At 38.7% G+C, this 14036-nt stretch overlaps 1 protein-coding gene across 1 annotated transcript in view; it reads left to right on the forward strand.

Moving 5' to 3' along the window:
• LOC112554215 (small conductance calcium-activated potassium channel protein 2-like) overlaps positions 1-12466 on the forward strand; it is a 77360-nt gene extending 64894 nt beyond the window's left edge. Inside the window, 7 exon segments of the mRNA XM_025221882.1 lie at positions 209-319; positions 469-596; positions 823-892; positions 3210-3281; positions 5971-6072; positions 6388-6552; positions 6555-12466. Of these exon segments, the coding sequence (XP_025077667.1) occupies positions 209-319; positions 469-596; positions 823-892; positions 3210-3281; positions 5971-6072; positions 6388-6552; positions 6555-6689 (783 nt within the window). The 3' untranslated portion in view covers positions 6690-12466.
• The last annotated feature ends 1570 nt before the right edge of the window (positions 12467-14036 follow it).

The raw sequence follows: 14036 nt of genomic DNA on the forward strand, positions 1-14036 counted from the left end.
AGGGTCGTAACGACGGGGCTGAGGAATCAAGAAGAATCCATCCAGCAGTGGACAGAATCATGGCAGAGAGGGAGAAAAACGTATGAGACTCTAGTGGAATTACAGGGAAAACAATGTAGTTTGTTGTTTGGAATTGAACTAAATTGTTTGTGACACCAGTTCGTTTACTTTTTCAGATAAACCTGTTATACTGTGTTTCTGTTTCCAGGGGGCAGGTGTCACAGCGTTGGTCGTGGCTGTCATCGCCCGCAAGCTGGAGCTCAGTCGGGCGGAGAAGCACGTGCATAATTTCATGATGGATACACAGCTAACCAAGCGGGTCAGTAAGCCAAGTCTTCTTTATGAGCAATGTCTTTAGTGGAATTCCACAGGACATCAGCTACATCATTGAGTGTTCTTTTGCTCGTTAATAGCTATAATGATTTTTTTTTGTTTCTTTGTATGAACCTTAATCTTTCTATCCCACAGTTAAAAAACGCTGCAGCTAATGTTTTGCGGGAAACCTGGCTGATATACAAATACACCAAACTGGTCAAGAAGGTTAATCCCAGCAAAGTGCGTTCTCATCAACGGAAGTTTTTACAGGCAATACACAGGTAAGATTTTTTTTTTTTTTAGCAAACAGCTTACCTGAACAGCTTTGCAGTGACTAGTTACCCATGTTGGTATCCCTACAATGAACAAAAGCCTAAAGAATGAAATGAAGATCACAGATATACTTGTTTAAAATGGTTTTGAGCTTTAATCTTATTTTCTTTCTTATGTATCTTCAATTTTTTAATGTCAAATTAATTTCATGAAACTTGAATTAATTGTTAACAGCCTTCGAAGAGTGAAAATGGACCAACGAAAGCTTGAGGAAAATCAAAGTACACTTGTTGACATGGCAAAGGTAAAGTCATTTTGTTTTTTAAATGATATTCTTCCTCAGATTTTTTTAAATTACAGAGCCAAACCCATTTCTCGGTATTAGATGCAAATGAGAAGATTTTATAAGCTTCTGAGTTGAAATTACTTTATTTCTGTAGATTTTATATTATTATATTACTATATTTCTTCGTAATTGAAATTCCTATCAGGTCAAAATTACTAATTAATAATAAATTAAAAGCGACGATCACTAAAACCATTCTTTTTCATTTCGCTGTAACCACTTTTGTAGATAATGAAGTCTGTTAAGTCTTGTCATCGACAATTTCAAGTACAATGCAGATAGAAATAAATAAGGGCTGCATTGAGATGTTTTGATTGGCTGAAATTAAACAAGATTTTGTTTACTTTATTGTTCATTTAATGAGAATAAAATGCATAGTTTAACATCTATAAACACTTTCGTAACATAAACTACAGGGCTGGGGTCATAGTCGTTCGTATCTTTGTCCATACATGGAGAGGCCTATGGACTATTTTATGTGGGTGAACACTAAACACGATTGTTAAAGGACTCAGCCCTCATCTCAGTCCACTTTAGGGTAAAACTACTGTAGGCACCAGCAGGGAGTTTTCATTCCTCTCTAGCAGTCAAACCAAACATAGAAATGCATCAAAAATAAAACATTCTCCAAGATTGATATTTATTTTTAGGAGCTGATGTAGAGGCTATATCGATACTTTAATAATTTATTTTAAAATAATTGGTGATAGTTGCAAGATACGAGCAGTAAATCTTCTGTGGACATTTTCATCTCACATCTGGCATCACCGCGTGAAACATTATAATAATGGGAAATATGGAAAAAGGTAATATAAAAACAAAAATAGACTGACAATATTTACATTTAGGTATTCTAGCCAACTCTGAAGAATTGTTCCATTTTGATGCGCAGGCTCAGTCACATAAAATATTCAGTCTAGTGTATAAAAATGAAGATCAAAGGTAAACTTTTTGCATTTATTACTTGTGGTGAAGTTTGATAAGTTTGATAAGTTCTCACCTTTTATCAGCCACAGAAAGTTCTAGTTACATTCTTTTCTGCGGCACTACTTGACCATTTTCACTTATACTCTGGCAGTACAAGAAAAATGAACAGAGCTTTTGTAAGGTCTCTACCATCACATTAATTAGAATATACATCCCTGTTACCCTTGATTCCCCCTGTAAATGAACATTCATCTTTAGTTTTTCCATTCCACCATTTCAAGAATCTGTCTTGGATTGTCTTATGAAATGAATATTTGTATGAACATCTAAACTCATTAAATGAAGATCTTAGTTTTATAAGAACATATAAAGTCTCTAAATGAACATCCGACACTGACAAATGTTCATGCACCCAACATGGAAGGATGCCACAGCATCAGGGTGAAGTTTAATTATCGCTAACAACAATGAACCAAATCATTAACTTCATTAATTACTCACTGATAAGTTGACCCCGCTTCCAACCTTTCAACCGTGCAGTGTATGAAATTTTATCCTCTGGAATTAGTTTCTCAAATGTCCGGTTTTCCCTCCAGACTATGTTGTTCAACCATCCCATGTTTACAGGAAAGGAAAGGAAAAGCTTGGCCGATAGATGAGTTTGACAATTGTAAACAATCAACACTTTACTTGCGTGGGATGTGGTTTGCTGTCATGTGCACGGCAAACAGTTTTTCTTTCACAGTCAGCAGTGAATGGAAACTCCCTGTTACACTTTGAAATAACAAAGTGAGAGAGAATTTAATATCTCCTTCAAAATTTCAACCACTCTATAGCCTTGTTAGTGAAGAGCAGGATTTGTCCTCTCCTGTTCACATTTCTCCTTTAAGGCAACATGATGAAGATGGAAGGACTAAACATTTTTTCCTGATTGTGAGTCAAAGGTCATTTGCATTACCACCGAGGTTGTGATATGAGAGTATTAAATATGTTATTTAACTAGATTTTTATGCTTGTTAGTTTAGTGACATATTTTCTTTAGGACATACATTTATTAGAGTGATTTCTTGATGTGATTCTCAAAACATTAGAGGAACAAAGTGTGTATTAATATTCTGGCTAAAATGTGTGCTTGAGGAATCAGACATTTCAGTCCACATTAAATATTAATAATAAACTTCTCTCATTTTAGACTAACAATTATAGTACTAATTAGTTGATAGCAGAAAGTGACCACATGTTTATGGTAGCTTGAGACTAAACATTACTGTGGCTAGAGACGAAAAGTTGAAGTGGGTGAGTACTGTTCATGCCGACTTGTAGCGATTCCTTTCCTTTCCTTTTGTAGAACTTGGGAATTGAGGGCACACATGAGATGCCGAGTGTGTACATCTCTATCCCTCATGTCGTTTACATGCAGGTACCACTCCACAGTTCTGACTGGCTGCTGCTGACACGGGCCCTAACTTGCCTGTCCCGCCTTACCTGCTTTTTTTCTGCTCACTGCTCCATCTTTCCGATGCTGATGCAGACTGGTGTGGCCAGAAAATGCGATTCAATTGAGAATTTCACATTTTAATCACGTTTTCTTGCCCAGAAGATTCATTCATCTGCCTCGGACCCTGACACTGGTCTGCACAGCATCGGAAGGATGGAGCCTTAGATAGGGAACGTGCTCTGTGTAGGCAATACATGCATTGAGTAGCTCAGGCTCAGCAAACATGTAGATGAGTGGTATGTGGCATGATCTTCTATTCTTGCATGTTCAAGTCAGAATCTTGATGTTTGCAATCATTTGTTTTATTGGGGAACAGAGTCCGGAGCAGACTCCCATGAACGATTTATATATTTCCAAATTTAGAAAGCGATAAAATTAAATGGAGCGAGTGGCACACTTCAAAATGTTTCCTGAATATTTTTAATGTAATTCATTCGTTTCGCGGATGTATATGCTTGCGTCAAGAACTGAAAGCAAATCATGTCGGTTATATCTCTTGCAGGAAATAACCGGTGAGCTTGGAAATGTTTGACGGTTTAAATTGAGCGTGGATGGCGAGTTTTATGTACATGACTGATATTTACTTGCATCAGGTAGTTATATATACAAAAACATTTATTTTATTTCATCTTTTATCAACTGTCAAAAGGCTAGATATCCGAGGTTTCATGCGTTTTGTCGAAAAGACAAATCGAAAAGCAAATACCTCGAAATGTCAAAAGAGAGAGTGTACAATGTTGATGTGAGAAAAAGGAATTTCTTAAACGGAAACCAAATTCAGAAGTAAAAGAATCATTAGTACTGAGTGGAGCTAATTATGGTTGTAGCAAACAAAATGAAGAATAACTGCCGGACTAACGCATTTTTCAAATGCATGCACTTGTGTTTGTAGAAGAAAATATCAACTTTGGTAAACAAAAAGCTTTTGGGCAATGGCACTAAGACTCCTTTGTGCCTGGATCCACCAGAGGGCGCAAATCATTGGCTGTGTAGAGCACGCGCAACTGCAGCACTTGTAACACGGCTTGTGATTGGTTGTGTAGCGTCACTTCCTGTGGTGCGGCTTGCTGACGTGTCTCACTGTCTCACTGTGTCTCAATAACACTTTCCTGGCGTTGATCTAATACGGGTATTGTGCACCTAGTGCATGCAGCTGCAGCGTTCAAGTTGTGTGTATGTTGTTTCGTAGATGTTTGTAGACTATTATCATGAGACGAAACACGACGACTTTGACAATGTGAATGTGAATGTGAACTGTGTTGTGTGTGAGTGTATTACTGCGCGCAAACCGAGATAAGAAGTTCTTTCCAGCCATCACAGTTAATTCTGCACACGTGGTTGCAAAATATTGGATGATAATCACTAAATACAGAGAGTGTTTTTAAAAAAGAAACAGAAAATAGAAACTGTTATCGCGCGGAAGCCACCAGGTGGCGCTGAATCACTGAGTTACCATGGGGACATTTTGGAATGGCAACTCGGGTGTGCTGATTCTCTCTCTCTTTCCCTATTTCCTTATCTCTGTTTGCGTGTTTGGTTACCAGACCCTGACAAATGTGTTTTACATTTGCTGCGTGTTTGTTTTTCTGTAGCAAATATTTCTTTGTTGATTGGTATTCTGGTAATTTCTTTTCTTTTTTTATGAGTTTTGTTTTTTTTTGTTGACACAACTTACTATGTTTGTAGCTTATAACAGAGTATTCTTAAACACTTTTATAATCGTTTCGTATTACTTTTATTACTGAAATAGCAGTCTGTTTTCATATTTCTTATTACACAAATGTTAAGTGGTAAACAAATGCAGATGTGTAACAGATTACTCATTTTCTTTAAGTTTGGTTTTCATAGTCCTTGTGCAACACATGGCACATTATATTTTGTCACACTCACCTCGCAGTATTGAATTCCTTTTTGTGACTCGAGCACTTTCAAGTATTGGTAGCCCTATACACAGCACTTAGCTTCTAGATGGCCTGATCACCACCCGACATTGAGCACTATCATAACCTGCTTCCATCACTGGCCCTTGTCACAAGCTGAACAACCAAGTCCAGTAACTTGCAAGGGAGGATAACCCGATTGTATCTCTGTGTTTCGTAAGGATGACAGTGCCAACGATTTGTTTCCATCTGTCCCACCCTCCCTTCAGCAGCTACAGGCGATTACTGAAAAGGAAGAATAGTATTTTAGAAATTTTCTTTCCTCTGATACCATCAGCAGTCAACTCTACAGTATTGTCCGAGTGAGTCACAAAATATCGCAAAATATAAAACAGACATCTCAGTGATGGTGATGGGATGTTTCGAGCCAGTTATGTTGAAAATATGTCTAAAAGAAAATCTCTCAAACATCACCGAGCAGCTCACAGTTTTTAAATACTGAAGTTGGCAACCATTGACAACGGGCTTCAGAACAATTGTCAATATTTTCCCCTTTAGAAAATAATCAGTCTGTCCTTGCTGTAGACACGTTTCTCGTTTTCCAGCTCAGTAGGTGGTACGGTAAGAAGTCACATACTTGTCACATCTGAGACTGATTAAGTTCAATTTACCATTTGTTCTGTTGTAATGCGAAACTAAATTTGTTTATCTGATTATGCATACTTGGACAGACGCAGACCAACATCCACGAGATGGTTTCAGAAATGCACACCAACCAAACAAACCTGGAAAAGCGAGTGAACAAGATTGAAGACAAGCTGGCAACACTACAGGTACAGTCAGCTGCTGGAGAGGCTAAAATATTTCCGATTCTCTTCTTTCTTCTTATGGTTTCCACAGTCTGAGATATTTAAACTTTGTGACACTTCTGTAGAGAACTGAGCACGAGGAACATGAATAACTACTTCCCACCCTTTTCATACCTTGAAACTAAAACCCCCCCCCCACCCCCCCCCCCCCCCCCTTTCCCCCCCCCCCCCAGGCCCCCCCCCCCCCCTTCGATACTTGAAAAGAAATTTTTATTAGGGCCTTTTAAAAAGAAATATTTTATAGTTCTTTGAATCGTTTTGGGGGGGGGCTCGAAACAGATACACCTGGACGCTTTACCAGAGCTGATCTCAAGGTCCCTCAGGATCCACTTTCAACCGGAACTGGAGATGCGTCCGGCCAATGGTGGGCACATCACACCATCAGCCAGCAGTGGGCCCCGGCCCTTGTCGGACTTTGTGGGCATGCGCCGTATAGTGGGTCCACCCGACAACGTCGGCCCTTCCAGACTCAGGCGTCGTTTGGAGGCTTTAGCAGTGTCAGCAACCACAACAACAACATGAGCCGACCGAACCTATCCGGACCCGGAACCGGAAGTGACAGCCAGATAAAGAACGGCTAACTAGGAGCCATCGTGTTTAAAAGGGAAAGATTGGAGTTCGCTCTCTAGTCTGAAAATGGAGAGTGGTACTTATGGTTCGGAGGTCTTCTGGCCCATTGTAGTTGAAGTCCCTGAAGACTACCAGAACCGTTGGCTGTCGGTCCTCCCCCAACCTCTCCATTTGGCTTGCTGCCAAGGAACGTGAGAGACTAGTGCTTGAGCTAGCCGTCGCTATAGTGACCATACGACTGAAGGAGCAGGTGACTTAAGGATTTGATAAATCGAGATAGAAGATTATCTAGTCATAAGAACAAGTGTACTTAAGGTGTGATCCCTTGACGAGACATAAAATCACAAGCTTGATTCCTGCTGTGAAAACGATGTGGTTACCGATGAGGCTGGCAGTTAGATGAGTGATGAACAAACTGAGGTCGTTGAGGAATGAAGACTAAAGAAAAAAAGGATTATTGGGAAATTATCTAAAATTGTATTTAATGTGTATTGTCCTCTATACGAGGACAAACAAGATGTTATCGCTAAGAACACTTGCGATGTAATTTTAAATAAATATTTCATCATGTCTGCTTTAGTTTACAATGAAATGTCAAGTTATTGTGTTGGGGTGGGCCCTTCGTTCTGCACAGAGAGGAGGGTGAAGATATTGTGTCAGGTAGATGTACCCAGAATACCACCTGACCATTGCGTGTGGATGGAAAAAACAAACTGTGGCAAAGGATGTGTGCAGAAGTGTACTCAGGAAAAAGTGTTATAGACCTGGGGTATTCGCAATTTCCTCTGTGAATAAGACTGCTGTGATACGAGAGTTCCATTATGAACAGACTTATCTCCTTGGTAGGGTAATGTGTCCAGTAGAGATGTTCTACTGGACTGATTCTCATGTCTGCAGTTGTTGCTTTACCAAATATTTCGCGTAAGGAATGTTATGCTTGAAGTGATTGTTTTTCATGTTCAGAGAGGTATAGGGACAAACCCATACAAAAAATGAAAAGTCAGGTGGTGGTTTTTATACCGAAGATCTCTTGCTATATATTCTTTGTTTTTTCTATGCTGTTGCGACTCGCAAACATTGACAACTGGTCTCAATATTTTTTTAAGATTTCATAATATTTAGTTGCATCATTTCAAAATTATTTGTTCTGATTAAAAACTATTGCTATGTCCAATTCTTTAAGGCTTAGACATAGTACTTAATTCATCCATCGCCCATAAACCTGTAAAATATAATGAAAACTGGATCATTTTTGAATTAGTTTCCTATTTGTTATCCTTTCAGTAATCCTGAGCCTTGTATGTCGTAAAATTCTGTCTCTGGCATTTGAGAGAAAATAGATGTCGTGACTATTTATTAGTAAAGGCAGTAGCTTCAGTAGTCCGCAAGAAGGTGGGTTGGAAGACTGAGCAAAGAAAATCTTGGTTCAAAGCGATTCATTGAAAAGGTCTCACAGTGCGAACAAGGAAAAAAACTCATTTTGGGGAAAGGGAAATAACTGGTCACAGAACATCATGTTTCAGAGTTAAATATTCATGATCTAGAAATCAGTGAACTTATAATTTCCAGCATTTTTATTTATTTCTTTTTAATTTCCATTCTTTTTATTTCACTTTATTTTTTCAGTCTCTCTCTCTAAAGAAATTAAGTCTATTGAAGAAAACGTCTCACGCCTGATACCCTGATGACAAGCTAAACCAATAAGGTTAGAGGTCACGATCTGGATAAAAGTTTTGTTGTTTTTTATTCCTTCATGGTCTCTTTTTCTTTTCTTCCTTTTTCTTAATTATTTATTGCCCATTACAAGTACAATTATTAACACATGTCCTCATGACAAGTCACATCATGTGCTCATCACAGTTCTGCCTGACAGAGTGGTATGCATCGCCAGTGAGTGTGCCTTATGTAGTGTCCACAATATTTGCTTGCTTTAGTGTCTTTTGTAGTGTAAAACAGTTCTGTCTGTAAGTGGCCTGTTTACTGTTTTCTGTAAATCTTGTCTTCATATCAGCTTGCTTCCGCCCCAAAGCGGGTTTGTCGCCATCACTAACTAGAAGACTTGGACTAACATCAGTTCTCATCCGAGAAAGTTCGTTTTCAATCATCTAGAGAGCGGATCCAGTAAGGTAGTCAAACCAAGACAAAAAACAGAATTTTCGCGAGAAATCTTTGTTACCTGCTTGTGCTGGCAATGATCTCTTGTCTAGTTGCGAGTAAAATCTGATAAATTAGACGTAGAAGATTTTTATATCTCTAATACTCTACATCAACTGTATCTGCCTCTTCATCTGAAAAACACCTTTATACTCTGACATACAGAGGTAAGAAACATTTTAGTGACCTCTACACCTGTGTACGCTTGTTAAGAGTTGTTCTTACAGCAAATCAAAACTCTTTGCGACACCAGTCCTTACATGGTCGGTTACTCCTTATTCTTTAGAAAAAAAATCCCCAAAACAAAACAAAAACAAGATGAAAATTGCTTGGTTCCTAAAAGCAGCTGTTTCCTTCCTAATTTCTATACAAACAGATGAGCAACGTTCGTACCATGTGTGCTAAGAGGATCAAACACAAGCTTTGAGGGTTAATCTCATTTCTTGACAATCGATCGTTTGCTGTTTACGAGATGTTTATTATTGATAGTTTTAAAACCAGTCTGTGATCAGAACTACATTATGAATACCCAAGCATGGATGACTTCTGCTTTGTAGAGATATCTGAACGTCGACAAGTTTAGGTCTGCTCAAAACATTTCTCTCTGTTTTTTTCTACCGAAAAGGTGCGTGCCTGCGTCAAGGAGACTTCGTGATGGCCTTTTGAGAGTTGATATATTTGTTAACTTGTCATCCTGTCTTTATTACTTTATTACCACATCATGACGCATTGCAAAAACCTGGAGTTTTATCTTACTGCTTGATTTTTCTCTCTTCTTTTCCTGAAGTATTTTTGCCAGTTGAATCCAAAGAACATAAAATGTAATTATAATGTCTAACTTTGGATGTCCAATGCGTGCATATTTTTTGTAAATCTGACTTTGTGAAACAAAGTATCGACATTTGCACCGTGTGTTTGCTGATTTTTTAAGAACTACTTCTCGACATCTGGTATAAACATTCAATACAGCGCGATAAAAGCTCAGACCGTTCTAGAAATGGCAATTTTTTATCCACTTGAGATTTTCTAAAAGAGCTCCCCCCCCACACTTCCTCTTCCCTGCACTTTTTATTGAGATAAGGTAGAGAAATCTGAAAATAGTTCGCAGATGTTTGTCACCGTGTCAGGAACACATGTCATATTAATCAGGAGAAAGATTAATAACTCAGCGCAAAAAATCCGTATCACTTCGGGTTGTTGTCTCCATGCTTGATCTTTGTATCAAGCTTCATTGTTAGTCGCTGCTAACCATTTCTTCTCTTCGGTGTTCAAACTTTTGCAATTTCTTCTGTTCACTGCAAAAAATAATAGCGCATATTTTGTTCTTGTATACTGTCACCACCCTGGGTGGCAAACACTTCAAAGATGGGGTTCCAGTAGTTTAATGTGAGTGACTTGCCCTTTCTAGAAGTAAACAAGCATGACCAAGAGTGAACGGCCATGTTCTGGTACTGACAACATTGAGGGATACAACTTCAAGCCAAAAGTTTTTTTATCGATTGTAATTTCGGGAAAATTTTTATAATTGAAGGTAAAAAGTCAAGATTTAATTTTAGTAAGTATAGCTGCTCCCCTGATATATTTTCTCATATGTGAAAACCTAAATGAGATGAACTGTAGTGTTCTATTAACTATTCATTGGTTATCAATGTTTGTTAAAATATCACCAGAAGAACACACACAGATATGGAACTCACCCTACACTTGAAAATAAGTTTATCTGATTGTAAGAATCTAGCTGATATCAAACAGAGCTGATGTCGGTTTACATTTAGTCTTAGTTTTCGATTCTCGCGGAACTTGCGGGTTTGTTTACGCCAGCTAGGGGAGGTCACTCACAGTTTAGGACTCGAATATTCTGAACTTCATTGTACAGCTCAGAGACTAAGAAACCGTTGTTTTCTTTTCTTTTCTTTCTGTTGGTAGTCACAATGGACAAGCCGGTGACAAAAGTGTTATCCTAGCTCGCTGGTATTGTTGAAAGCACAGTGAGAGCTTTAGTTCCGCTCGTCTTCCAAATGTTGCAACTGCGTCTTTCTACTTTCGCTTACAAAAAGACTATTATGGAGCATCTTGAAGTTTAAAAACATTCCGAAAGTACTCTTTCTCTCGCGTAGGTCTTCAGCTGTCCCTCGTACTCAACCACTAATCATCTATTAACCCATCACCCAGACAACTCTTTTCCCCAGCCTCTCTTTCTCTTTAGATATATATATATTTATAGAGAGGTAAAGAAAAAAGTTACTGAATTGCTTACTCATGTACATACAATCGTATTTGTGTGCGTAAGTGTGTTGGTTTGAGATTCAGCATGCCCATCAGCCTTTATACAGAGTCCGAAATGACATACCTGTGTGTGCATGCGTGCATGAGTGGTCTTCGTGTTGTTTATCATAATAAAACTTGTCTCGTAGCCTCTGTTTCGCCACATATTGTTCACACGTTCCACGCCTTCTCAGTTTCTAGGAAGGTATTTTCCTGTTGTTATTCGACAAACCTTTCCATACATTGATATATCTAGCTAAAGACAAGTCTATTTCATTGTTTTGGGTTTTTGAGTTTGTATTTTATGTCCTCGTGTTGTCTTCTCCATTTTTTAGTTAACTGTGTATGGTGATTGCGTGCAAAAATAAAATACTGTCGTCTTAAGCATTATTAATTACCAATGATTGATCCATCCATTCATCCATCACGGAACAGGAATGCCTCCTTTTCTGGGGGAAGAGAAAGATAGGATTTGTTGTGACACTATGTCCGCTTCCATTTCCTCAAAATGTGAAAGGGGGATGTATCAAAGCTTTTGTAAGATTCCAAAATGCTTTTTATAAATATTCAAATTTGTGATTTAAAAAAATGAAAGTCTTTCCCATGCTCAGCTTAAAAGCAATCAAATGGCTTCTCTTGTTTTGTACTTATATTGACGTTCGCTTGTCCTTGACATTTAACTCTGCAATGATCGAGGGTGTAAGCGTTTTGGGCGAGGCTGTCTCGCCTATATGCTTTGAAGGAAAAAATCCAAACGTTCAATCTTCCAGTTTTCCCTTAGAATAAATTAATTTGTGTACATAAAGCTATCTTAAATTGTTTTAAAAAGTACTAAACTATATATAGTTGTACAATAATTAGACGTTCCATTCCATTACAGCCTTACCTCTGAACTCGCAGTTATGGCCCCGCGAGTTGATATGCAATCCCCCCCAAACCCTGTCCTCCACCCGCCCTCTGTCCCCCCTTAAAAATGCTATTTCTGGCGCGTGCCAGTCAAACGCCAGTGAGCAATTAACCTCTGAAACAATTATTTCACAATTCACACACACCTCACGATGATATAAAAAAAAAAAATTTCTAAATTAAACATTTCCTTCCAAAGAAAATGAGAACTAATGGGAAACAACCACGACACCTTTGCTCACGTTTGGAAGGTAGTATTCTCCCTTTGGCTCGCTTACTTCCGAGAAAGAAGAGGAAGAAATAGGCTGAAGATCATTTATTCAAATCACACCTTATGTTAAGTCCAATGTTAACTTCCTCCTCCGTGAATTTTATAGCCCATGTATACTTCAGTCTATGCGTTGTACCGTTTGTCTTTCAGCTCAGAGACATGTGTACGCATAATAAAGAAACAAATCACAAAGTTGTCTTTGTCTGGGATATTTTACTGTCACAATTATTTATATATATAGATAAGTTATAAATAGTATCTATCACATATTGTAGTACATCACCGTCCGAATAAAAGACTTTTCCTGAATTCTCATTTAACATTTTAACAGCTAAAAAATATATATGGTGGGCAACTTAAAACTAACAAGCTCTGCAAGCACGAACTAACGGTGGGATATTTTTAGGGGGATGTCATAGTTATATATCTTGTCAGCAGCAAAGGGCAGATGACTGAAAGATTTTGAAATAAGCACTGACTTCATTGCACAAATAAATGTTTAGCATGAATGTCGTACACATCACACTTAGCAACGATAAATGCTAGTAATTCCAACACCAACAGGCATTTACACGTGAAGCTGTGTTTATCATTTGGTCATCCCGGCGAGGGGCTGATGGCAGGGAGGGCCATGCTCCACTGGTGGTGGAAGGCGGGATGGGGAGTCGGCCTAGCTTCACCACTGGGCAATAGTGGGTTACTGGCAAGCGACGAAAACAGTTCAAGGGGCATAACCGCAACCATCTGAAAAATACTTCAATGTCTGCAGAGTTGTCTAACTTTGAACATGCACTCTTCTCCAGCTGATGTGTACATTTTGTACTCATCGAAGTGATATCAATTGGCTTTGTAAGCTAACTTAACCAATCGGCGCACCAAAGTTCTTTAAATTAAAAATCTGAAATATAATACATACTGTCTGATCACAGTTCATTAGTAAGCAGTAGTCCAATCAAAAATATTCTTTTTTTTGTTTTTGTTTTTACACCTTATTGGGGGAGATAAGGTTTTCTTGGGTCGTTTGGGATTAATGAACCTACAAACCAAAATCCCTCGGCAGATTATAGGCCCAGACACTTCGCGGAAAGGTTTCCACTTCAAATCTTTAGGTACACAGAAGCAAAACCACAGTCATATATTCAGGCATAGGTTTAAAATGAACAATTAAGTTTAATATCTCTATTATGTGCGCACGCACGCGTATACACACACACACACACGTACAGACATTCGTCATCCCAAAAACTATTAGAGAGAGAGACGCATGCCTGAGAAGGAGGAACAGGATTCTACACACGCTTTACCGTTTCTCTATTTTTTCTTTTCAACAAACACACACACACACACGCAAATAAAACGAAAATATGCCCTACTCATGGGATGTCAGGGTAGAGGCTGAGGTTGGTGAAGGCATGTGATGAGGTGGGGTTAGGATGACAGCAACATAACAGCCAGACACGGGAGGAAAGTCAGTTGACAATCGGGTAGAGTCACGTGAAATGTCTATCACCCCAAGCGTTGTCATTTCGAATGCAAAGTACTTCGCCGCCTCTAGACCACTTCTCCCTCTTCTTACTTCTCTTCATCCATCTATTCGAGGCTCGAGGGGCGAAGGGATGTGGGTAGCTAGTTGTTCATAAACTTGTTAATTTACTCCAATAGGCATGTTATATGGTGACTAGGTAGTTAGCCTTGTATACAGGCATCATATTCAAATGAAATCGGGTCGTTAAGGCGATATTTGAACAGATGAGCCACTGTC

This window comes from Pomacea canaliculata, linkage group LG13 (genome assembly GCF_003073045.1).
Source record: "Pomacea canaliculata isolate SZHN2017 linkage group LG13, ASM307304v1, whole genome shotgun sequence".
Classification (NCBI taxonomy): Eukaryota; Metazoa; Mollusca; class Gastropoda; order Architaenioglossa; family Ampullariidae; genus Pomacea; species Pomacea canaliculata.